Genomic DNA, 25,865 nt, shown 5'->3' with positions numbered 1-25,865 from the left:
TTCTGAGTATTTGAACCCCTGCCCATGTCGCCCTTCACAGGCCTCTTTTCTGATCCTCTCCTCTCTTGACTGTAGTCTAAGGGATGGCCAAAGGGTAGCAGTTTGCAGGTATGTGGCCAGAGGTTGGGATGCTAATTGTATGTATATGTGGCTTCTTGTAGTATGGAGTGGAGCCAAAGTTGGGAAGAGAAAAAGGGACAGGCTGCAGGCCAGGTGTGTGTGTGGGGGGGAGCGGGGGGGGCGGGTATGGTTCTCCCATGCCCCCATAGAACTTGAGGGAGTCTGAGAAGTTCAAATCAGAACTTAGCCTTTTAGATTCTATAAAAATATGTATGGGAAGATAGAATAATAATTTAATAGCTTGTTAGCTTGATTTATAACTTTTAAAATAGTTACATATACGATATATGGATTTCCATTGTAGCCTTGCTCCAAGTTCCTTGAAAATTAGGGGTGAGTCTGTAAGAGGAAATTGAAAAGGAGGAGCTAGAGAGGGAGAAATAAATTCTGGATAGAGTGTCAAGGAGGGTATGAGCAACAGTGTCAATGCTTCAGAGCCCTTACGTCCTATGAAGACAGAAATGTGTCCATTGGATTGGACAACCAGAATTTAGTAAAACTTTCAGTTGGTGGTAATTGATGACTAACTTCCATAGAAGGTGGAGTACCTGAGAAATTAGAAGTGGAGACAGAGTATAGAAGACTTTTCTTCTAGAACATTATCCAAGAAAGGGCCCAAAGCAGTAGCTGGAGGAGTATGCAGGATCAAGCTTCCGCAGGAAATATACAATGACATCAGCTGTGGTTGACAGTGGAGGAGGTTCTGTTTTGGAGCTTTCCAGCAGAGGAGGACTGCTCCATGTTTAAGATGAGGGAGTCTTGTAAATGTTTAGACATTGAGGGAGAGGACCCAGTGTTAAAACAGATAAGGTTAGGGAAGAAGAGGAAATAATTGATGGAGCAAGGGCTGAGCTCCAGGGCATAGGTCAGTGGATTAGCCTTTGAAAGGAGGAGGGCTTTTGAGGAGGGTCTGGATGTTTGGATGTGTCTGGAATGTAAATTTGGAAGGTGAGAGAGCAGGAGGAAGGTGACTTAATAGGCAATAATAGATCATCAACATTGCTTTACAGTAGTTTTTTGGGTTAGTTTTTAAAAACCTCATTTTATATTCCTGGGGATCAGGGATTATATCCTGTAGCCACTTGAAATATAAGCCCTAATATGAGGCATAGGCTGTGTATGTTGAATCTGTCCATACTTAGTAATTGTTATTTAGTGGTGACTTGCAATTTTAAGTTTGATAAAAACCTCTGATTTCTCAATACCCTAGAAAGAATTTATTATTATATGTATTATATAATGTGTATTATTAGGCTTTGGAGATGGTTTGTAATAAGTACATACTGTCTGAATTACACTTACTTTGGGTAACAATATTTTTAATAAAGTTATATTAATACTGTCTTTTTCCCCCTGCTACTAGTTCCAGAGAACTGCTGGTTTATGTTTTAGCTCTTGCCAAGTTGTGAAAATAGTGAAGGATGCTTAGACTACTTAACATTCAAATTGTAAGTAAAATTTATTTATGTTATTATCTATACTAGTGGCCCGGTGCACAAAATTCGTGTGGGGGTGGGGGTTCCCTCAGCCCAGCCTGCACCCTCTCCAATTGGGGACCCCTTGGGGGATGTCCGCCTGTGGGATCGGGCCTAAACCGGCAGTCAGATATCCCTCTTGCAATCTGGGACTGCTGGCTCCTAACTGCTCACCTGCCTGATTGCCCCTAACTGCCCTCCCCTGCCGGCCTGATCTCGCCCCCAACTGCCCTCCTCTGCCAGCCTGATCTCGCCCCCAACTGCCCTCCCCTGCCAGCCTGATCTCGCCCAGTCTCTGTCTCTCTTTGTTTTTCTTAGCAGTCCTCCAGGCCTCCCTGTCTCCCTCTTCCTCTTTCCCTGCTGGGAGGGGGCTGGGCCAGTGGGGGCCGCTCCACCCTCTGCCCACCCTCCCTTCCATCCAGACCTCTTCAGGCCCAGTCTGTTTTGTTTCCTCATTCTGAGAGAGGCTCCGAGCATGAGCTGGGAGGGAGGGAAAGAAAGGGAGAAAAGGCTGTGAGCTGGTGGGCGCTGTGTGTGTCTGTGCGTGTGTGCGGTTGTGAGTGAGTGTGAGTGCTGGCCCTGCATCCCCCTTCCCCCGTCTCTACTGCCACAAGTCCCCACCCACCAGAGCCTGCTGGGCGCGCAGCCTGGGTGTTAGGTCGAGCTTCTGGTCTTTGTGGATGTGATGGACCCTGGGTTTTTATATATTAGGATGTTTAGAAAACAGAAACTGAAAATAGTTATTTCCTTATATGATAATGGTGAGCTTCAGTGTGTGGGGCTGTGGATTTTTCTTATTTTTTTATTAAGATACAAATACTTCCTCCATTTCTGTTGATAAGATAAAAAAGGAGACTAATAGTACTGAATGGTCTTAGGTAATGAGGTGAAATTTCTGCCCCCCTCCCCAGATATTTATTTTGCTTGTAGGAGTTTATGGAAATAGTTTCTACCACATTTCCATGGTACCAGTAGTTAAACTTAATAGAGGATATAATATTAATGGAATGATTTATTAGAAATGTATTTTTTCTTTATACTTAGTTTTTCTGCATTCTTTAATTTTTATATGAAAAATCCTATTAGGAATAAATCTGTAATTTCTCTGAAAAATTTTACATTTACAAAATCAAATGAAGTGTAACTTTTTAGGAATAATCTAATGCATAAATTTAGATGGTGTACATATTGAAATTCATCCCTACTGAGGAAAACTGAATTATGTTTACTTGAAACCATTTGCTATATTGCATATTGAACCAATAGCAAAAACATTATTGAGGAAAGAATAATAAAGTAATGTTTAAGGCATTCCAAGTGATTTCACTACTTTATTTTCAAACTACTCTATTTGAAATATAAGCTATTCAAAATAATGTTTTATAGTTCTTGTAGAGTATTCAAAATGTGACCACAAAATTAGATTGCTGCCATAGCAAAAGACAATTCTAATTATTCAGATAAATAAACTAAATGAGCCAAAGAAGAACAGTGAAATATTTACAGACCAATAAATCTTTTGATTTGTCATATAGGCAAATAATTTTAGAAGTTGTCTCCGTCCAGCACATTTCATGTTTTTAATGCATAAAAGATTTTTAAAATATCTATGAAAATATTTCAGGAATAAAAGAACATCTTCATAAAGATAGAAAGTTATAGCATTTTATCTCTTAGAATATAAATATCATAATGTCATGAATGTGCAGTAGCTTGGTAAGAACTTAATTTCAGTGAACTTGGCAATGCTAAAAAGTAGAATGCTCATTACTGCCCTCTTTTGACACAGGGCTGTATAAGCATATATCCTTTTAGTTTATACAAATGTTAAAAATTAGATTGCAAAATAGGTTGTGCTTTATATCTTTCCTATACATTTTTAATAACTTTTCAAATTCTTCCTCTTTTTAGGCTCTCTGGTTAATCATCTTTAGAAGATTGGATTGCTGGACATCTACTCCACTCCTCTATTGACTTTTAAGATATGATAATGCAAACCTATAACACTGGCAATCATCCATGAACCTTTAATTGCACTGATTAATAGCGTTTTCAAGCTTCCTCAGGGAATATACAATGACATCAGCTGTGGTTGACAGTGGAGGAGGTTCTGTTTTGGAGCTTTCCAGCAGTGGAGTAGAGAATCAAGAGGTTAGGCACCCAATGTATTATGTTACTGTTTTGCTCATAGACTTCAGTGCGTGAACTAGTTTTGAAATTAATGAGAAACAGGTATTTGAGAGTAGAAATGTATGATTGAAATTGTACATGTACATATCATGTGTCTTTATATAATTTAGGTAATAGAAGGTTGAGGGAATGTACTGCTGGACTCACCTGAGTTGTTGGAACATGTATATGTTGGAATGAACTGGGAGGAAAAAATTGAAAGAGAGAATACTGTAGTATTAGTTGAGAGCGAGAGACTTTAAAATTTATTGTATTATAGAGTCTATAGGTATATACTGTGCCTAAATTAAATTCATCTTAAATTAGAATTTTGTATCTCCTTTAGTTGACATCTTTGTTTTTTGTTTTTTTATATCTAATTCAGTGTGAGGATACATCATATTTTAATTTACTATGTATATATGTATATATACATAACCTATATATATACATGTGTGTATTTAAGACTTTAGATAATTTGTAAATCAGAAAAATTTAGGTTTTGAAATTTTATACATGTAGAATTTTTTACATTATTAGCGTTTTGGGTTATTTTCATGTTATTGATGACATTAAAGAATCAGAGATGGGAATAGAAAAATAATAGTACCAGAGATACATGAATTTCCAGGGCCTGGCTTTTTTTTACCGCCAATGGGAAGGAGCTAAATTAAAATACAATAATGCTGTCACAGTGATGGACAAATATTTGGTCAGACATGAGGTGGGAAAATAGAGAGTTTACTGTATTTAGAAAATCTGTTTTCTCTATAGTCTGTGAAAGATACTGCTGTTATTGGTACTCGGTACCAGCATAGTGGTATAGTGACATGACTGAGAAACAAGTTAGGGCATCAGGCTGTGTGTTCTGCAATCTGGGTTCTTTTTCTTGCTTGCCTGGTGACTTGCTTGGTGTCTGTCAGTCTTCCAAGATAGCGATGTGCAAATTCAGTGGGAAGGAGATAAAGCGAAGCTTACTACTTTTCCTTGGTTCTCAATGGACTTGGTAACTCAGATGCTCCTGTCGTATAGGAATCTAAAACTGGTTCAAAGTCCATTAAGAGAAGCCACAGCTACAGAACATACTTTATTCTTGTGATCAATGTCTACTTCTTCCTTGAAGATTTACTTTCTGTAGGATCACTTTCAGGTGTGATTCACCAGAGATCAGGGACCTGGGGAACTTCCATCCATACCACCCAAACCATTTATTGCTGCTTCTTCAAGAGCTTTCTCTTTGTATTAATAGTTTTTCTCTGTTGGTATTGAACCCTATGAAGGGAGATGCCGACAACAATAGGCAGAATATATTTACCTTGTGCTGATTGGGTACCGTCACTATGGAAAAGAATACAATAGTTTACTTCCATATAAATATAAGCAAGACTCATATTTTTCTTCCTTTACATGGAATCCCAGGTGTTCTTGGCTTAGAGAACTAATTATGAAAGAGAGAATCTGATAAATATAGTCATTTTACCAAGGTATTTTTGACTAATGATTTATGTGGTAGCCTTACAGGGTGGTCACAAGCATATTAAGTAGTATTACACCAGAGTGGGGTAAACTATTCTTGGGGAACGTTTTCTTCAACAAATATTAACTGACTACTTACCTGTGTCAAGTAATTTTCTAGGCATTAGGGATAAAATACTTCAGAATGGCTGTGAAAATAAATCAGGACTAGAGATGGAGAGGTGGTAGAGGATATGTTAATTAGGGTGGTCAGGGAAGGCTTCTCAGAAGAGGTGGTATTTTAGTTAGACTTAAATAAAGTAAGGGATTGGGCAATAGAAACATCTGGGGAAAGAGAATACCAGGAAGAAAGAAAAGCCATTAATACCTGGAAAATATTCTCATTTTACAAAGGGAGTTTTGGAGATAGTGACATTTGAAAGATAAAATTTTTTTAGACATATATTTTTATTGATTTCAGACAGGAAGGGAGAGGGAGAGAGAGAGATAGAGGGATGGAGTCCATAACCTGGGCATGTGCCTTTGACTGGAATTGAACCCTTGACGGGACCCTTCAGGCAGACGCTATTCACTGAGCCAAGCTGGCTAGGGCTGAAAGATACATTTTTATCTTACAAGCAATTTTTCAGGAATATATCTATAATATATAGTAGTGTATAATATCCATACTGTAAAATATAGGGTGGGTGGAAAAAATGACCTTCAAGATTTTATAATTGTAACTCTAAAATCTGAAGAAAAAATAAATGTATAAAAAGTGGTGGGTACTGTATTGTATACCTGAAACTAATATAATATTGTATGTCAACTATAATTGAAAAATAAAATTTGAAAAATAGTCAGTAGTTGGCCAAACAAAAGTGGTAGGCATTTAGAGACTTATTAATACATGTTTAGGCTTTATTTTTATAACTTTATTTATTATTTTAAAAGTAGTACATTTTATAAAGTTAGGATAATCCTGTTCTGACAAAGATACCACAAAAGTAAATTACAATTAAACTTATAAATGTAGATGTAAAAATCATAAAAAATAGTAATAAATATACAAAATGCAATTATATATTAAAAATCCAGTTACCAAATAGGATGTGGATATACAAGGATAATTCAATATTGAGAAAACCATTACTGTATCTCCCTACTAATATGACATATGACATATGATATATTAGTAGGAATAAAATACTTAATGAAATGGGATTTTATGAAATTCTATATCCACTCCTGATAAAAACTCTTAATAGTATAAGTATAGGTGTATACTTTCTTAACATTATAAAAAATAACTTCTACAAATCAACAGCCAGAATCCTGTTTAATGGTGAAGTACTAAATTGTTTTCCTTAAAGTTGGTAGTACCATTATTATTTAATATTTTTCTGCAAGCAGGCAAAAAAGATACAAATATTATAAAGGAGACCAAATTATTATGTGTAGGTAATATGAATAGCTACCTGGGAAAACCAGAGGGAATCCATGGAAACTCATTAGAGCTAATAAAAGTTTGGCAGCTACAAAATTAACACAAAAATATTTAGCTTACTTTTGTAAGAACTATAATTAGTTATAAAAGATCATGGATAATAAGATCCCTTTCAGAAAATTAACCAAAAATATAAAATGTTGAGGAATAAGTATAAAAGATATATGGGACTTGTTTGAGGAAAATTATTGATACTGAAGTACATGAAAGAAGACTAATAAACAAAGAGCTATACTTTATACTGGGATAGGAGAGATGGGAAGGTCACTGTTGTGGAGGACATCCATTTCCTTCAATTAATTTATATATTTAATTCCATCTTCATCAGATGTTAGGGCAACTTTGGGGAAAATTGATTATTTAAATCTAATGATTGCATGGGAGAGTGAGCATGCAGAAATAGGTTTCACAGAAATAGAGGATTAATGCGGGGGGAGAAAAAGATTTAAATATAATTCTAAAAACACAGTGAATACAAAGTCTAGTGGGCATCTGGTTCCAAACAGGATTGGACTTTTTTTTTTTTTTTTTTTAATCCTCACCCAAGCACTGAGGATATTTTTTCCATTGATTTCTAGAGAGAATGGAAGGTGGGGCTAGGGTGGGGGTGTTAGGGGGAGGGGGGGAGAGAGAGAGAGGGAGAGAGAGACATCAAGGTGAGACACATCAATTAGTTGCCTCCCACATGCGCCTTGACCCAGGTCAGGGCTTGAACCTTCAGTCCAGGTATGTGCCCTTGACTGGGAATTGAACCTGTGACTCTTGGGTGCGTGGGTTGACGCTTCAACCATTGAACCATACCAGCCAGGGTGGGACTGGGCATTTTTTCACTTCATATTGTGATGGAATAAGAGGCCAGATTGTACTTCTACCAATGAACAAAGTGAACAAAACATATGAAATCACTGTTTTTGAAACATTGGTGCTGTGGTCTGAATGTTTATGTCCTTCCAAAATTCATATGTTGAATCCTAACCCTGAATGGTGATAGTATTAGGAGGTAGGGCCTTTAGGCAGTGATTAGGTCATGAGGGAGGAATCCTTATGAATGGGATTAGTGCTCTTAATAAAAGGCTCCAAAGATCTCTGCTTCTTCTGCTATGTGGGGATATAATAATAAGTCTGTGACCCAGAAGTGTCATGCTGGCACCCTGAACTTGAACTTCCAGCCTCCACATCTGTGAGCAATAAAGTTCTGCTGTTTAAAATACCAGTGTATGTATGGTATTTTGTAATAGCAGTCTGCAAGAACTAAGACACTTCGATCTCAGACAGTGCAGGACTGTGCTTTCTGAGAGAAGAGAAGGTCTGATTGTACTGCCTTATTGCTTGGAGCACTTTCTGGACCACAGTGTGGGAGGAAGGATCCAAGCAGAGTGTGACAGTCTCACTGAATTGAGGAAACAAAATTTGGAATTTGGAGAGGCTGACACAACTAATTTCAGGGGCAGGGTATCAGAGAAAGAAGATGAGAACTCTGCCCTGGTCTTTAGCTGAGTGAGCTGCCCAGGTGTAGTATGAAGTTCTGTGAAGCCAGGCAAAAAATGACCAGAATATGTGTAAACTCAGTGCAATACTGAAAAATCTATAGAGTTCACTCAGTGGTGAGAGAAACTAGAGTGTCAATCAGAGTAGAGTAGAGAACCCAGGACATTGATGAGAGACTCTAGAAGTCATGCCTTATGGTCAGGCTAAAACAGCTCTACAACAAAGGGTACTCCAAACTTGCCTTAAAAGTTTAAAAACAGGCCTTGAAAGTTTATCCATAAGTATCTGTCCTAGTAAACATTATTAAGATATTAAAATAAGACAACAAAAGTAGAACCCAACTTCATAAAATCTGCATATTCATCACCCAACCATGTTAAACGCAAAGGAGCTGGCATAAAATCTATAACTTGGAGAGAAAAAACGGTTAATGACAACAAACAAGATAGGGATGATGAAATTAACAGATAAGACTTCAGAACAGCTGTTATAAATATGATCAGGAAGTTAAAAGAAGTTTTTCAGGTAGATACCTAGAAGAGGGATTGTTGGGTCATATGGTAACTTTATTATAAGTTTTTTGAGGAACCGCCATGCAGTTTTCCATTGTGGCCAAATATATGGTGACGGAAGATAATTTAACTTTGGGTGGTGGGCACACAATGCAATATACAGATTATGTATCATAGAAATCTGCAATTGAAACCTATGTAATCTTACTAACCAATATTACCCCAATAAATTTAATAAAAGAATTAAAATAATAACTTTAGTAAGAATTTAAAAGAAGTTAAAACATGAATCTCAGAGGAGAGGTATAAAAGACATAACAGAACCAAATAAAACTTCCAGAAATGAAATATTATCTGAAAAGAAAAATTCACTGAATAGGATTAAAAATAGATTAGGTACTTCAAACAAAAGGACCAGTGAATTTGAAGAGAGCAATAGAAACTACATTATGGCCCTAGCCGGTTTGGCTCAGTGGATACAGTGTCAGCCTGCGCACTGAAGGGTCCCAGGTTCGATTCCGGTCAAGGGCACATGCCCTCTCAATTGGAAGAATACTATTGAAAGCTTGTTATGTTATACATAAAGTAATGTTATTTGTAGATAAACTTGGTAAGTTAAGCATATTATAAAATTTAGAGAATCACTAACCAACCAAACAAACAAAAAACAGACTTGCTTATCTGTAGGACAATATCAGGTTTATGTAATCTGAATTCCAGAATGAAATGAGAGGACAACAACAAAAAAATATGAAGAAATAATGGCCATAAAATTTTCCAAATTTGATGAAAATTATAAACTTAAAGATCTGAGAATATTGCCCTAGCTGGTTTGGCTCAGTGGATAGAGCGTCCACCTGGGGACCTAAGGGTACCGGGTTCAATTCCAGTCAAGGGCAGATACCTGGGTTGTGGGCTCGATCCCCAGTAGGGGGTGTGCAGGAGGCATCCAATCTGATTCTCATTATTAATGTTTCTATCTCTCCCTCTCCCTTCCTCTCTGAAATCAATAAATATAAAAAAAAAAATCTGAGAATTTTAAATCCCAACAGGAGCAAATAGGCACTGAGGCACATTATCATAAAATTGCTAAGAGCCAGTTTCAGAAAGAAAATCTTAAAAGTACCCAGAGAACGATTCCTTACATACAGAAGAACAAAGATAATGACCATAGATATCTTGACTGAAACTATGCAAGTCAGAAGATAGTGATTTCTTTAAAATGCTGAAAGACTAAAACTTGTCAACCTACCATTATATATTCAGTGAAAATGTCCTTCCGATGAAGCTTTTTTTCAGACCAACAAGCTGAGAGAATTTATCACCAGGGAGCTTGTGTTATCAGAAATATTAAAAGAAGTTCTTTAGGAGAAGGTAAATAAAACTTAAGTATACCAAATGGAAGCTGAGATATACATAAAGGAATGAAAAGCACTGGAGAAATACCTAATGTATGGGTAAATATAAAATATTTTTAAAAATCAGTTTTTAATTTTTAAAACATTTTTTATAACAAAAATATGAACAGTATATGCTAGGGTTTACAATGTGAAGGAAATGTTTGACAATAGCAGAACAAAGGGTGGGAGGAGGGAATTGGAAGAATACTACTGAAAGCTTGTTATACATAAAGTAATATTTGTAGATAAACTTGGTAAGTTAAGCATATTATAAAATCTAGAGAATCACTAAAAATCAAATATACATAATAAGCTAATATTTGAATTAAGATGGTTACTAAAATATTCAGTTCAAAAGAAGACAGAATAAAAGGAACAAAGAATAAATCAAACACTGAACAAGATCAGGATGGTAGATTTCAATCCTGTTTTATCGATAATTATAAATATTCTAAACAGTCCAAATTAAACGTAGATATTGTCAGATTGGGTTTAAAAAGAAGTCAAACCAATTTATGTTTCATACAAGAAATTCATTTTGAGTATTAACACAGCTTAAAAGTAAAACTTTAGAAATAGATGTACTATGTAAATTTAATCATAAAAAGGCTAAAGTGGTTTCAGGATAAGATTATTACCATGGATAAACATAAACATTTCATAAGTGATAAAAGGACCATTTTGTCAAGAAGACTTAACAACCCTAAATGTATATGCACTCAGTGTTAGAGCTTCAAAATACATCAAGCATAAACTGACAAAACTGAAAGAAGAAATAAAGTAGATAAATCCACAGTATTAATTGGAGATTGCTGCATTTCTCTCTTGGTAATTGATAGAACAATTAGAAAATCAATGAGATAGAAATGATGAGAATCATTGATTGGCTGCCTCCTGCATGCCCCACTCTGGGGATTGAGTTGCAATTCGGCCATGTGCCCTGACTGGGAATCATACTGTGACATCCTGGTTCATAGGTCAACGCTCAACCACTGAGCCATGCTAGCTGGGCCAAAGACCTTATTTTCAAATTAGCTCAGATTCACAAGTACTGATGGTTAGGACTTCACCATCTTTTGGGATACACAATTCAAGCTTTAATAAGTGAATTGAGGGTTATATTTCAAAGAATGTTAAAAACCATTGTTTAGTAGTTAAACTTACCTTTTAGACAAATGGGGAATCATGAAAGCTTTTTGCACAAAGAATTCTGATTGTAATGTGAAAAGATGCCCTCCAATGTCAGGGCAAGTATAGTGTGTTTGAATGCTATTGTTACAATGTAAAAATAGCTGTCACTAAGTTGTGCATATTTAATTTTCAAGGGACTTGAAGAATAGTATTATAACCTCTTTTTTAAATATGAAGAAACTGAGGTTTAGAGGAAAAACACAGGGTGGGGGAATAGGGAGAGATGTTGATAATTTGTTCCCAGTTAGACATGTTAAGCTTGAAGTATCGGCTGAATATTCCTGTAGTGATGTTAAGTTGGTAGTTTAAAAGTTGGTTCTGGAGTTTGGGAAATGGGTCAGAGTCTAAAGCAAATATTTAGTAATCATCAGCATAGAGGTGCTATCTGAAACCATAAGAATGGGTAGGCTTGCCTGGGATGGTAGTGTAGAGTAAAAAGAATGGAGATGCTGAAGACTGAACCTTAGCAAGTTGGCTAGGTCTGAATCACTGGAGATGGAAGAAGAGTCAGAGGAGATGCTTAAACGTAAAGTGGTTTCTAGAAAGAGAAGTGGTTCCTGAAACCACTTCATTTAAAAAGAAATGAGATAATGGCCAGTGTGTAGTCGGCAGAATGGCGGAGAAGGGTGAAAACTGAAATAGAATTTGATCCCTAGTGACATTTTGAGTGAATAGTTTCAATGAGGTGGTGGAATCCAGATTACAGATATATGTACAAAATGAGTCAGAGAATTAGATTGTCTTTTTTAGAGGTATATACAGGAGGGATAAGGAGTAAAGATCTGGAGTTCAGGGATGAAAGGAGGGAGAGATGGTGAGAGAAACATTGATGTGAGAGAGAAACATTGATTGGTTGCTTCCTGTATGTGCCATGACCACAAATCGAAATTGATGTACAGAAAAAGGTTCCAACCAACTGAACTACCCTGTCAGGCTGAATTAAAAAAATTTTTGTGTGTGCTTTTTATACCTAAATGGAAAGAACCATTGAAACATTAAAACAAAACAGAGAGAAGAGTCGGTCCAGAATCCTAATTGGTGGGGAAGAAAGTATTGGCCTTCTACAGAATTCTAGTCCTCAAGTACTTCATGGTTCAGAAAAATTTGACTTATTTTCTACTGGTAGGGTGGGGATGGGTAGTTTACTTATAAATTAATCTCAAATTAACCTTACTATTAAATATGCTGTTCGATTTCAGAGGAATGAAAGAAGTTATAAATCCCTTGGATTATATTTAAATAAAATATTCACTGCTTGGGTTAATACTAGTTCAGCTGCTACTTATGATGCTGTTTTCTGAGTTTCCAATGAGTGGAGACTTCATGTCATCTTCCTTCCAGTATTACCTATCCCATGCTCCTCATTAACTGCTATCTTCCAGCTGGGTGGTGCTGCCTATAGGCTGTGGTTATAAAGCTGAGCAAGAGGCATGGTGATTCAACTGTTACTATATTCAATTTGTGGGAAAGAATATATATTTTTTAATATATATATTTTATTGATTTTTTTACAGAGAGGAAGGGAGAGGGATAGAGAGTTAGAAACATTGATGAGAGAGAAACATCGATCAGCTGCCTCCTGCACACCCCCAACTGGGGATGTGCCCGCAACCAAGGTATATGCCCTTGACTGGAATCGAACCCGGGACCCTTGAGTCCGCAGGCCGACGCTTTATCCACTGAGCCAAACCGGTCAGGGAAAGAATATTTTTTAATGGTAAAACATTGGACTTGTATTTTTCACCTTATACAGAGTAGGAAATGTAATGTTACTATTCAGCATGTACTTTCAAAAAAATATGTTTTTATTGATTTCAGGGAGAGGAAGAGAGAGGAAGAGAGGGATAGAAACTTCAGTGATGAGAGATAATCATTGACCAGCCGCCCCCTACACGGCCCCTACTGGGGATCGAGCCCACAACCCAGACATGTGCCTTGACCAGGAATTGAAACATGACCTACTGGTTCCTGGGTCGACACTCAACCACTTAGCCCCACCAACCGGGCCAGCATGTACTTTCTCTTTTTAATTTGCTGTAACCTTGTTTTGTAATTTATTTAGAAACTAGAGGCCTGGTGCATGAATTCGTGTACAAATTTGTGCACCAGTGGGGTCCCTTGGCCTGGCCCGCAGGATCGGGCTGAAACTTGATCTCCGACATCCCCTGAGGGGTCCTGGATTGTGAGAGGGCGCAGGCCAGGCCGAGGGACCCCACCAGTGCACAATCGGGGCCGGGGAGGGACGCGGGAGGGCTCCAGGGCATGTCTGGCCTGTCTTGCTCAGTCCCGATCAGCCGGACCCCAGCAGCAAGCTAACCTACCAGTTGGAGCATCTGCCCCCTGGTGGTCAGTGCACATCATAGTGACTGGTTGACTGGTCGACTCTCTGCCCCCTGGTGGTTAGTGCACGTCACTGTGAGCTGTTGAGCAGCCTTAACATATCCTATATAATAAAGAGGTAATATGCAAATTGACCATCATACCCTCACACAAGATGGCTGCCCCCATGTGGTCAAAAGATGGCTTGCCACAAGATGGCCAGCAGGGGAGGGCAGTTGGGGGGCGACCGGGCCAGAAGGGAGGGCAGTTGGGGGTGATCGGGCCGGCAGGGGAGCAGTTAGGCATTGATCAGGCTGGCAGGGAAGTGGTTAGGGGGTGATCAGGCTGGCAGGCAGAAGCGGTTAGGGGCAATCAGGCAGGCAGGCAGGCAGGCAGGTGAGTGGTTGGAAGCCAGCAGTCCCAGATTGTGAGAGGGTGCAGGCTGGGCTGAGGGACACCCTCCCCAGTGCACGAATTTCGTGCAGCGGGCCTCTAGTCATTAGTATATTATGCTTTGATTGGTTGAATGGATGACCGGACACTTAGCATATTAGGCTTTTATTATATAGGATTTTTTTGTGAAATGTTTGATACAAAGTGAAGAGTGTATAAAATATATATGTTTCAGCCTAAGAATAACAGAAAGAATACATATTACCTATCACTCAGGTGAAAAAATAGAAATCACTAGTATTTTGGAATACTAAGAGTGTCCCTTTCTCATATTCTACCCTGTCTGTCCCCAGAGGTGCCATTATCTTGACTTATGTGTTATTTTCTTTATAGTATTATTGTCTGTGTATATGTTCCTAAATGACATATTGTTTACTTTGGAAAATGAATAGTGTGTACCAGGCTAACTTCAATAGGAAAGGACAGCATTTCCACAGTTAGATGAAGGCTTCCAGGAAGAGGGCTGACTAGTTGGCATCAGGTTCACTGACTTTCAAGAGCTTCTACTCAGGCAATCAGTAAGTGGTGTCACGAGTTAGTTCTTGGACACATAGGTCCAGCTTGGTCGGGAATCAGTCTGGGCTACAGTAGGGACCCTGTGTTACATGTTTGTTCAGCAGGCATATGTTCCCATGGAAAAAGTGCTGCTCTTTAGTTTTTATTTCTACGCTCTTTGTGGTCTTCTTTCAGCACTTAGGAGAGTATCAAAGCAGAACACACTGGGAGGTGAAAAGAGTGTTTGCAGCTGATGCAGGTGGCAAGGCAAGGTGGGGTGAGTGTGTCCATCAAGGCAAGCTCGCTATGAATGAAAATCTGGAATAGGCTTATCTGGACGTCCTATGCTTAGAAACGTCAGTGTTTATCTTGGAGATGGCAGTTTGACGTGCTGTCTCGGGATTCCTATTGCTGCAGTCCGGACTGGTTGCCTTTTAAGTCCAGTGCACAGCTGCATGCTGGAACCTCTTTTCCCAGGCCTCCTTGAAGATCACTGTCATCCCTCTCCCAGCTTTGATTTCCTGCATGTTCTGTATCCTAAGTCATCTTTTTTTTTGGTTAAATTACAAATTTACTCTTTTTTTTAAAAAAAATATTTTATTGATTTTTTTTTTTTTACAGAGAGGAAGGGAAAGGGATAGAGAGTTAGAAACATTGATGAGAGAGAAACATCGATCAGCTGCCTCCTGCACACCCCCAACTGGGGATGTGCCCGCAACCAAGGTACATGCCCTTGACTGGAATCGAACCTGGGACCCTTGAGTCTGCAGGCCGACGCTCTATCCACTGAGCCAAACTAGTTAGGGCCAAATATACTCTTTTTTAAAATACAGAAAATACTTTCCAATTGCTTCTTGAGAAAGAATGCAGGGAAGGTAAATGTGAGCTCTTTCCTGTCTGAGAAAAGGCTTTCATAGACGGTTTGGCTGGGTGAAGAATTTAGGTTGGAAATAATTTTCCTTTATAACTTTGAAGAAATGGTTCCATTGTCATCTTCCTTCCAGTATTAGGGTTGAGAAGACTGAACTGAGTCTCAAGTCTGTGTGTGTGAGACTTGTATTTTCTTTCCAGAAGCTCGTAGAATCTTCTTTTTGTCCCCGGTATTACAATACTTCACATTGGTGTGCCTCAGTATAGGTCTCCCTTAATTTTTTTGTACTAATTACTTGGTAGGTCCTTTCAAATGGGCAGCTTTAGGTTTTTCAGCTCTAGAAAAATCTCTATTAATTCTTTGATTTCTTTCCAACCACCCCTTCTCTCTCTCCATATTCTTTTTTTGTAATTCCTTTTATTCATATATCGGCCTCCTGGACTGTCCTATTTTCTAGTGCTTTATCTTTTTTCTCTGGTTCTTGGAAGACTGTCTCAGTTTTATCTCCCAAGCCTCTGTCTTTTCATTTTGGCTATTGTGTTTTTAATTCTAAGAACTCTTTATTTTTAAATGTTATTTATTTATTGTATTCTGTTCTTGTTTTATGGATATAATATCTCTGAAGAATATTAATATATATGTGTGTGCATGTATGTGTATATTCTGTCTTAGACAACTAGTAATACTTGATTAACAGTTGAGGACTAAAATGCTGACTGGAAACGGGTTTTGGTACAGTACTGATACTAGCAAATGTGCCTAATTGACCTCAAAAGTACTCTTGTTTCTTCCTCTCCAATCTTCTGCTCTGGTGGGGAGGGCTGGTTATTAAGCATTGTGGAGAAGGGAGTGTGTCTAGTAACCGAAGTGCTTTTCAGACAGGCTTAATGGGATCTTCCTTGTTTGAGGAGCCTCCTCTTTTTCTACCACCTGCTGCTGAAATTAATTATTTCCAGAATTAATTGAGATTTTGCCTTCTATGGGTCTCCAGTGTCTCTGCTGTTTCTCAGCTGGCTCTGCTGCGAGGCTGAGATTTGACTTTCCTGGGTCCACTAAACCACTTAATAATACCCACCCATCCACTTTCAGTCTTCCAAGGTTTTGTTGCTCTTATCTCTTCTCCTTTGTAGCTTTTATCTCTTCTCCTTACACAGTTGTCTAAAAGTCTTTTACTACTTTCATGAGAGTGAAATTATATGCATGTTTTTAATTTGCCATCTTAATTTTAAAGCCCTGATTATTTAAAATGTGTATTAGTCTAAGTTTCACCTCTTACAACTTGGACAGATTATTAAAGTTAACCCTTTGCATCTCTTGTTTTTTTTTTTTGTTTGTTTGTTGTTTTGTGTTTTTTTTTACATTCATATTTATACTACATTAAACTCATTGTGTGGATTCCTTGAGACTCTAGGAACTCAAGGCTTTATAAGTGAATCCAGCATTTGTGAATAAAAAGGTTGATTGTTTTTTAAATTTGCTCTTGTAGGAAGGTGAAAAGGTTTCTGACTATCCAGCAGTGATTGTGGAGCCAGTTCCGAGTGCCAGATTAGAGCAGGGCTATGCAGCCCAGGTTCTGGTTTATGATGATGAGACTTATATGATGCAAGATGTGGCAGAAGAACAAGAAGTTGAGACCGAGAATGTGGAAACAGGTAGACATCTCATCAAATGTTTATTATTTATAACTTTCTCATTTTGTGTCATCGTTGCTATTGCCAGATGAATAATATCCCCAAAACTCCTCCTTTTAATGCTATTTAGTATAGATTGGAAAGCAGTGAAACATCTCTTGTTTAAGGAAATTTATATGGACATAAGGAGTTCTCTATTATAATTTTTTGAGGTATAACAGAGTCTTGTATCATGGACCCTAAGGACAAAATTACAGGCCCCCAATACTTATTTTTATAAATTTTTTTGGAAGTGCAAAAGTTGACTAGTTATTTACTTATATTAGAGGTCAGTAGGCTAGTATATGAAGGTAACTTTTTTAAATTTAAAAATGAATAGGGTATTCTCATTTTGTAACAGATTAAAAGTTTCTTTGAATCAGTATTGATGGAGCAGTATGATTCCTTTTTTCATAGGTCAGAGTATCTTTGCAGTAATCTATCAGATTCCTCTTCCCTTTAAGTCTTAGAAATTGTGGTGTTTTAGTCTGTCTGTGGTGAGATAACTGTAAGTTTAATTGGGGGTTAGTGTGTATAATTCTTGGGGAAACCTTTTAATTTTTGCCATTGACTATAAAGAAAGTAAGAGTATTTTACCAGAAGGATTGCAATGACCCTTTTATAATAATAAACATTAAAATTTATCTTTAGCTATTAATGGTGAAAAAGAATCCTTATGCTTGGTGTACAATCCTAGTAAGAATTCATAAGCATTTCGATAAATTCCTATAAATGTAGCAAAGTCTCATGACTAAACATGGTGAGAGTTGGACGTCTTTCCGCTTGCGGGGGCCCAGGAGCACTGTGTAGCACTACTAGCTTCTTCCAGCTGAAAGCTGTTCTTCCTCCAGCCTTATTTGTTGTTGAGCTTAGGGATTGGAAGTTCCCTTGCTCTTCAGAGCTTCAGAGCGATGGCAACAACAATGCCAGTAAACCCCAGGGGACTTGGTGACCAATTCATTTTCAAAACAGGTTGCCAAACATTTTAGATGGGCGTGGTGACTGTAGTCTGTGCTGGTACTTGATTTATGATAGATAATGCAAGTGGCAGGAAGATACATGTGTTTTTCTGAGAGTTTGGAGAGTTTTCCATTCAGAAGGTAGAAGTCTAGTGGCAGAGATGAATTTTCTTCTTGAGGAAAACAATAAGCAAGAACAGCTAACAGTATTATGCATGATGAAGTGGCTGTTGAAACTGATTTTATTATAGGAGCATAACTAAACAGAAAACTAATAGTACAAGAACAAAAAGTCTGATAGGTAAAGTTGAATGAAAGAAGTAGAACTTGTGTGAAATTTCTGTAAAACATTCAAAAGCGTAAGGAAGGCTATGATTTTAGTAGCAAATTAGAAATTACAAAAAATGAAAACTACAGTGCCAAGTTTGCATCAGTAGAACATTGTTTTATCACAAAATATTTATCACATTAAAATACCAGAGCACGTCAGCCAAATCTTATTGGTTGTACAGTTGGTGGCCAGGGCTTCATTAATTTAAATTATTTAGATAAAAACAATTCCAAATAGGAAGCAAATATAATCCACTTAAAGGATTTGATTTTCTTAGTCTTGAACTCTGAGGGTGATTATATCATTTGCAAGGCAGAGATATGAGTGATTGTGATATTGGAAAGGAGGATATACAAAGTCTGGGTAAAGTAATAGCTATTTTTATGATATTTTAAAAGTGGTTTTTGAACACTTGATAACATTTTTTAGATTTATTTATTTTAATACTAAAAGGAAATGTTAGTAAATAACTCACATTATTCTAAATAGTCTAAGTGTACTGAGAAGTTCATCTTAAAATTTTTTTTTTTTTTTGTTAATCCTCACTCGAGGATATTTTTTCCATTGATTTTTAGAGAGAGTGGGAGGGAGGAGAGACAGAGAGAGAGAAAAACATTGATGTGAGAGAGACACATTGTCTGGTTGCCTCCCGCATGCACCCTGAGTTCGGGGCCGGAGATCTAGCTTGCAACCAAGGTATGTGCTCTTGATCAGAATCGAACCCAAGACCCTTCAGTCCATAGGCCGACACTCTGTCCAATGAACCAAACTGGCTAGGGTTCATCTTAATTTTTAATTACATACTAGCTTGTGGATTTTTAATGAAATCTATGCTTGCTTTATTACTTTTAAAAATAAAGGTTGGTATAGTATAATTATTCTTGTCTCTCTTTACAGAACAACACTGTAAAACTTAGAATTCAGATATAATTATTTTAAAAAGGCAATGCCAAATTCATACTGAAAACTGCTGGCACATACATCTATAATCACAACAATTTGAAACTTGTATTTATTCATCATAAGGCATGCAGACCATGGAGTGAGTCTATGATATACTGACTTATTTGACAATACTATATCTCATGGATTTTTAATAACTTTATAAGGAAGGTTAGTATATATAGATTAGTTTAGAATAGTTTCATCAGAGCTTAATTTTGTTTTTATTTAAAGAATCAAATGCATTTTCTTTTTTAAATATATTTTATTGATTTTTTACAGAGAGGAAGGGAGAGAGATAGAGAGTTAGAAACATCGATGAGAGAGAAACATCGATCAGCTGCCTCCTGCACATCTCCCACTGGGGATGTGCCCGCAACCCAGGTACATGCCCCCGACCGGAATCGAACCTGGGACCTTTCAGTCCGCAGGCCGACGCTCTATCCACTGAGCCAAACCGGTATCGGCTCAAATGCATTTTCAAATGCGTTAAAATCTGACTAAATTTTCATTCTTCTGACATCTAACATCTAGAACGTATATAAAATGAATGAAGGTTGTTATGATTTGTCCTAATGCATGTTTCCTTTTGAGTAGTGGAGTAGGATCAAGCTCATTTCTCATGGTATAAAGTTTTCACTTAAATTCCAGATACCTGTAAATTTTGGAGAAACTGAGTGGGAAGAAAAGCAAAGGAATATTTATAAAATAGTTATATCAGTTTTTATTTGGGGAATTGGTGGAAATGAGATTCATACAGACAAGATTTCCTTTTGTACATCTAGGGAACACTTCCTGAAATGTTCCTATAATTACAACTTAGGTTTATATACATTTAAAAATGTTCATAATTAGCCTGGTGTGGCTCAGTGGTTGAGCGTCGACCTATGAACAAGGAGGTCATGGTTTGATTCCCGGTCAGGGCACATGCCTGGATTGTGGGCTCACTCCCCAGTGGAGGCAGCCAATCAATGATTCTCTCTCATCATTGATTTTCTCTCTCTCTCCCTTTCTGAAATCAATAAAAATACATAAATTTAAAAATGTTCGTAATTATACTAATTGATCTGTATGTCAGTTCTCTGCATGTTTACAATAAGTTTTTCTTCTTTTATTCCTATATGTCCATATGTATGTATCCACACAAGAAACAGTGTTCATGATGTCATCCATGCAGGAGTACTATAATCATGTAATGATACATATTTAGCCATTTTTATTATTTTGTGAATAAAATGATTTCTAATTTTGTTAGGTGTAATTATAGACTAAAAGTCTACATTTTCCTCACAGTTTATATGTAATTGTAATCGTCTCTTAAAATTTATAGGGAAAATCAGATATGTTTTGAAACTTTAAAAATAGGCATATTCATGTAAATCTATAAATTGCTTTTTGATGAGAGCTTAGGGTTAGTAATCATGAAGAGCCTTTGAAGACTAGCAGTGCAGTCTGGCTGAAGGTGGTCTTGAATGGCAGGCAGGAAATACCTCTGTCAGGGGCTGTAGGCTCTACCAGTTCTGGAGGCTCTTCCTGAGACTGATGGGGTGAGTTGGGGGTAGAGAGGAATCTCTTGAATTCCATACTAAGATTGGAAAATGCAGTTTTTATGTTTACTCAAAATATATGTATATTATATGACTAAATTTTAAAAGGTTGTTACAGATTACTATTTTAAAAGTAATAAGTTTATGCCAGTGCAATTAATAATAGATAGCTTTTTAAATTTTTATTTATTGATTTAAGAGAGAGAGAGAGACAGAGAGAGAGAGAGAGGTGTTGTTCCACTTATTTTTGCATTCACTGGCTGATTCTTGTATGTGCCCTGACTGGGGATTGAACCTGTAACCTTGGCGCATCAGGATGAAGCTCCTGGCCAGGGCAATAATAGATAAGTTTTGATAGAAATCTTTTAAGACTTGTCTGAGAAGATTGAGCTGTTTAGGCTTTCTGCCTCTTCATCTTGCACTTAAATTTCACTTAAATTTATGAGAATATATTAATAAGTACTTTGCACTTTTTATGTGCAAAGGCACTGTTTTCAGCATGTTTCAGAGAAAAGTTCAATTTACAGGATTAGGGAATGTTTTAGAGAAAGCGAAGAAGGACAGTCGGTAGGATTTGGATGGACAGGTAGGAAGTAGGCGAAAGGCACTTTAGACTAAGGGAAATGTCTTTAATAAGTGGGTGGAATATTAAAGTTCAAGGTTTATTTTTTTATTTTTTAATCCTCACCCGAGGTCATTTTCCCATTGATTTTTATTTAGAGAGAGTGGAAGAGAGAGGAAAATACAGAGAAACATATTGATTGGTTGCCTCCTGCACGTGCTTGAACTAGGGCCTGGGCCAGGGAGGAGCCTGCAACTGAGGTACATGCACTTGACTGGAATCAAACCCAGGACCCTTTAGTGCCCAGGCTGATGCTCTATCCACTGAGCCAAACTGGCTAGGGTTCAAGGTTTGTTTAGATGATACTGAGTAAATAAGACATTTGACAGGAGGTTCCATTACGAGTTGTGACTAGATTGAGATTTGAACCCAAGAGTTAGTCATTAATTCTTGGTATATAAAATGCAGAAATATTTGAAAAATTTTGAGTGGTAGGGGAAAAATGAGGCAGAAAGGCTAGCATTTGAGTCAAGGGATAACTTGAGAAATATTAAAACAAGGTTAGAAGTAATAGGAACAGAAGGGGCATATATAGGCTATACTACTATATAAAAGTCTAACGAGACATGACAGATTACAAAGAGAGGCTTAGTTAAGATATTACTCACTAAGTGATAGTGATGGTATCGTGTATGGATCTGAGGAAGGGAAGACTGTTTCAGGAAACAGGTAAGTTTGGTAATAGGCGTGTTGATTTTGAGTTGAAGCAGAGCACCTATGGGGACATATTTAGGTATTTAAAGCTAGGATCCTGACAAATGGATAGTCAGGATCCCATCACAAGAGATGGCATATTCAAATTAGGATAATTTAACCCTTTGAGTGCCAATCAATATCCTAGGAACTAGGCTAAAATTTCCAAGGCATTTTTGCTGATTTTACAGCAGTTTCGGAAAAAAATTAGGAATTGCAAGTAAATGAAGTTACATATTCAAAAACTTAAGGAAACCTTTACTACATTTGTTTTCATCTTTGACATATATTGTTTGCTGATTGTATTATAAAATACTAGTAGAAAAAAAATTTGAACAAAGCATATAATGTTAAAATAGAGGGACACCCTTCTCCAATATCTTCCACAAAATCATCATCTTCACAGCAAGAATTGACATATTTAGCAATATCATCATCACTATTAAAAGCAGACATAGAACTGGACGCCATTTCGAAGCTTTAGGGCTACAAAATCTGAGTAAACCTCATAAAATCATAGTACCTGTAAAAAATTAGGCAGATAAATGCCAGTGGTCAATTTTAGAACTACAAACATTTGGCATCATAAGTAATCTGCACTTAGGTGCCATCTGTCAATAAAGAGTGAACTACTAGCATCTAATAGTGACACTGCAGGAGGAGCGCGATAGCGCTCCCGGCACTTTTAGCGAAAGACAGGAGGAGCGCGATTCACGCTCCCCGGCACTCTAGGGGTTAAGGAACATTAATTTTATTCTCCTTCATCCCTCTAATCAATCCCCTTTCAAGAGCTCCATTGACCAAACCCAGTCTGAACCCAGGGGAGTTCTGTTAATGAAGTCAGCCTCCTGGGACAGTCAGCAGAGTGAAGAAAGGTGGAGACTAGATCTGGAGGGGCAAGTGGAAGCTGTCTAGTACAACTGGAGCTTAGTAAAGAAAGGCCAGGGAGCAACTGATTTGGGAATCATTCTCATTGAAGCCATGGAAATAAATGAAATCTCCAGGGCGAAAGGTATTTGAGAGATTTCCCCAGGGGAGAAGATATTTAAATTCTATATTTTCTCTCTATGATCGAGAACCAAGGACACAGAATTAAGGAATTAACCTTAGGGAATGTTTACATTTCCAGGAACATGAAGAAGCCAAAGAGTAGTCAGAAAATGCTGGAAGACTATTCCTGAGCTGTTTTCTTTTTTTTCTTTTTAGTCTTTTAAGTAGCTCTCATCAGTAGGAAAGGGAAGAATATTAGCTGGCTTGGTTAGTCCTGGTTTAAGATTTCCACTTTATCACTTATTTGGATAAGTGATATTTATCACTTATCCAAATAAGTATGTAATCTCTTCAAAGTCTGTTTCACTGTCATAACATAGGACATCAGTGCTGTGAGGATTACATAAAATAAACATATAAAACATAGTGCTTATGATGTAGTAAGTGCTCCATAAGTGTTCTCTTAACTTCATTAACACCTATCCATGTGCCTTCAAATATGGAAAAGGTCTTTGATACGTTAAAACAGAGCATTTGTTTACTTCTCTGTATATCTTTCTCTTTTCTTTCACTTCCACTTGTTAAAAAACACATGAATGCTTTGTACCTCCAGTCTGTACTTTTTGCTTATCATTCCTTTCTTAGCTTAACTGTTTGGCAACTACATTTATCATTCTCCTGAAGCTCTTTGTTTATCAGATTTCAAAGGCCACTCCTCTGCCAAATTCAGTGACCCACAGAATCGTCCAGAAATAGCTCCTTCTTAATCTGGCCTTCTTATCTACTGAAACACTGTATTCTTGCTGTTTTTCTTACTGCCCCTGGCATGGACTGTATTTATGCTTTTTAGCTTTTGGTCAAATAGTTTTCTCTCAAGAATGTGCTCAGGTATTAACCAGTCTTTAAGGCCCAACAACATGAAACTTTCCATAGTGGTTGTGGCCTACATTAAATACTTCCTTTCCTGATCTTCTGTTAGCCCATCGAGGTATGTGCCCTTGACCGGAATCAAACCTGCTACCCTTTAGTCTGCACAGGCCAGCGCTCTATCCACTGAGCCAAACCGGCTAGGGCTGATCACTTACTTTCTTATACTGTTCTTGTGTACATACTCCTTTTGTTTTCAAAGTGAGCATGTAAGTCCCTTGAAGACAGAAATCATATTTTTAAAGTTTTTCAAATATGGTATGTAATGTAGTGTATTGTACACTGGAGGGGGGTTCCCTCAGCCCGGCCTGAGCCCTCTTGCAGTCCGGGAGCCCTTGGAGTATGTCCGACTGACGGCTTAGTGCTGCCGCGGAGGCGGGAGAGGTTCCTGCCACTGCCGCTGCACTCAACAGCCGTGAGCCTGGTTTCTGGCTGAGCGCAATGACCACCAGGGGGCAGCTCCTGCGTTGAGTGTCTGCCCCCCGATGGTCAGTGCGCGTCATAGCGACCAGTCGTTCTGCCATTTGGTCGATTTGCATAGTAGCCTTTTATTATATAGGATAGCTGTTACGAACTACAGACTGAAACAAATTGAGTTTTGATTTATATTGCAGTCTAAGCATGAACCATCTAGCCCAGCTGGTGTGGCTTAGTGGTTGAATGTCGACCTATGAAACGGGAGGTCATGGTTTGATTCCAGGTCAGGGCATATGCCTGGGTTTTTGGGCTAGGTCCCCAGTAGGGGGCGTGCAGGAGGCAGTTGATCAGTGATCCTTTGTCATCATTGATGTTTCTCTTTTCCCACTCTCTCTCTCTCTGAAATCAATTAAAACATATTTTAAAGAAATACCTAAGCCCTAGCTGATTTGGCTCAGTGGATAGAGTGTCAGCCTGCGGACTGATGTTTTTATCTCTCCCTCCTCCTCCTCCTCTGAAATCAATAAAAATATTTTTGGTAAAATACGTAAAAAAGAACCATCATTGTAAAATCTTAAATTTTTTTGTTTACATGCTAAATATTGAATACCTTAGAGTTATTTAAAATATAAAAATGTAGTCATCCAGAAAACATAAATGTGGTCATCTAAAATATATCAAAACCATACTGTCATACTGAAATTATCATGTTAAAATCACATTAGGTTTTAATCATTCTTGCTTACACCTAAGTTTTTTTTTCCTACAATGAAAGCAAATGCGTGCTCATTAGAAAATTTGAGAAGTACATATTGCAAAGAATAATCAGTGAAAATGACCCATAATCTTACCAGCGAGAGGACAGTAATTGCTGCTTCTCTACATTTCCTGCTGACCCTTTTTCCCCAATGTTCTTTTAAGCATAATTAACATTATGTTATGTAATGCAAGTAGAATTACTAATCTTTATGAACAAACATTGACTGAAAGGCGCCTAGTAGCTTCCCCCTCCCCGCTTCTGATCATTGGGAACAGAACTTTGGTTTTTAACCAGGTAAAATAAATTATCAAGAAAACTTAGAAAATTTCTTTTGTGATCAACAAAATTGTGTTTAGACATTAGTTGAAAAGGCAGATGAATGATATAAGAATTTGCATACAATTCAATATGAAAGCAGTACTTTTTAAAAAAATAAGTGAAAGTTTAGGTTTTAAAAATGCAGTTTAAGAAAATAAAAACAGATTTCTCTCTTGAAAAATAAGATAAGGAGTCCAATTTCTTTCTTGAAGAATCTCAAAACTAAGTTGGCTT

General features: G+C 37.5%; 1 protein-coding gene across 9 annotated transcripts in view; it reads left to right on the top strand.

Moving 5' to 3' along the window:
* The window catches only part of ELF2 (E74 like ETS transcription factor 2), a 93,008-nt gene that overhangs the window by 18,173 nt on the left and 48,970 nt on the right, over nucleotides 1-25,865 (top strand). For 6 of the 9 annotated variants that reach the window (XR_002829479.1, XR_002829478.1, XR_002829480.1 and 3 more), the window contains exons 2-4: nucleotides 1,484-1,568; nucleotides 3,507-3,746; nucleotides 16,942-17,107. Coding sequence is in view for 4 of the 9 variants with exons in the window: in XM_014455105.2 (XP_014310591.1) it covers nucleotides 3,672-3,746; nucleotides 16,942-17,107 (241 nt within the window). In the remaining 5 variants the exon portion in view is untranslated. Of the gene's footprint in view, nucleotides 1-1,483; nucleotides 1,569-3,506; nucleotides 3,747-13,189; nucleotides 13,331-16,941; nucleotides 17,108-25,865 lie in introns of those variants that run through there. The other 3 variants (XM_023754484.1, XM_014455129.2, XM_006081697.3) reach the window with 3 other exon arrangements.

This window comes from Myotis lucifugus, unplaced genomic scaffold (genome assembly GCF_000147115.1).
Source record: "Myotis lucifugus unplaced genomic scaffold, Myoluc2.0 scaffold_1, whole genome shotgun sequence".
In the NCBI taxonomy this organism is placed as follows: domain Eukaryota; kingdom Metazoa; phylum Chordata; class Mammalia; order Chiroptera; family Vespertilionidae; genus Myotis; species Myotis lucifugus.
This window is presented reverse-complemented; position numbering and strand designations above follow the sequence as displayed.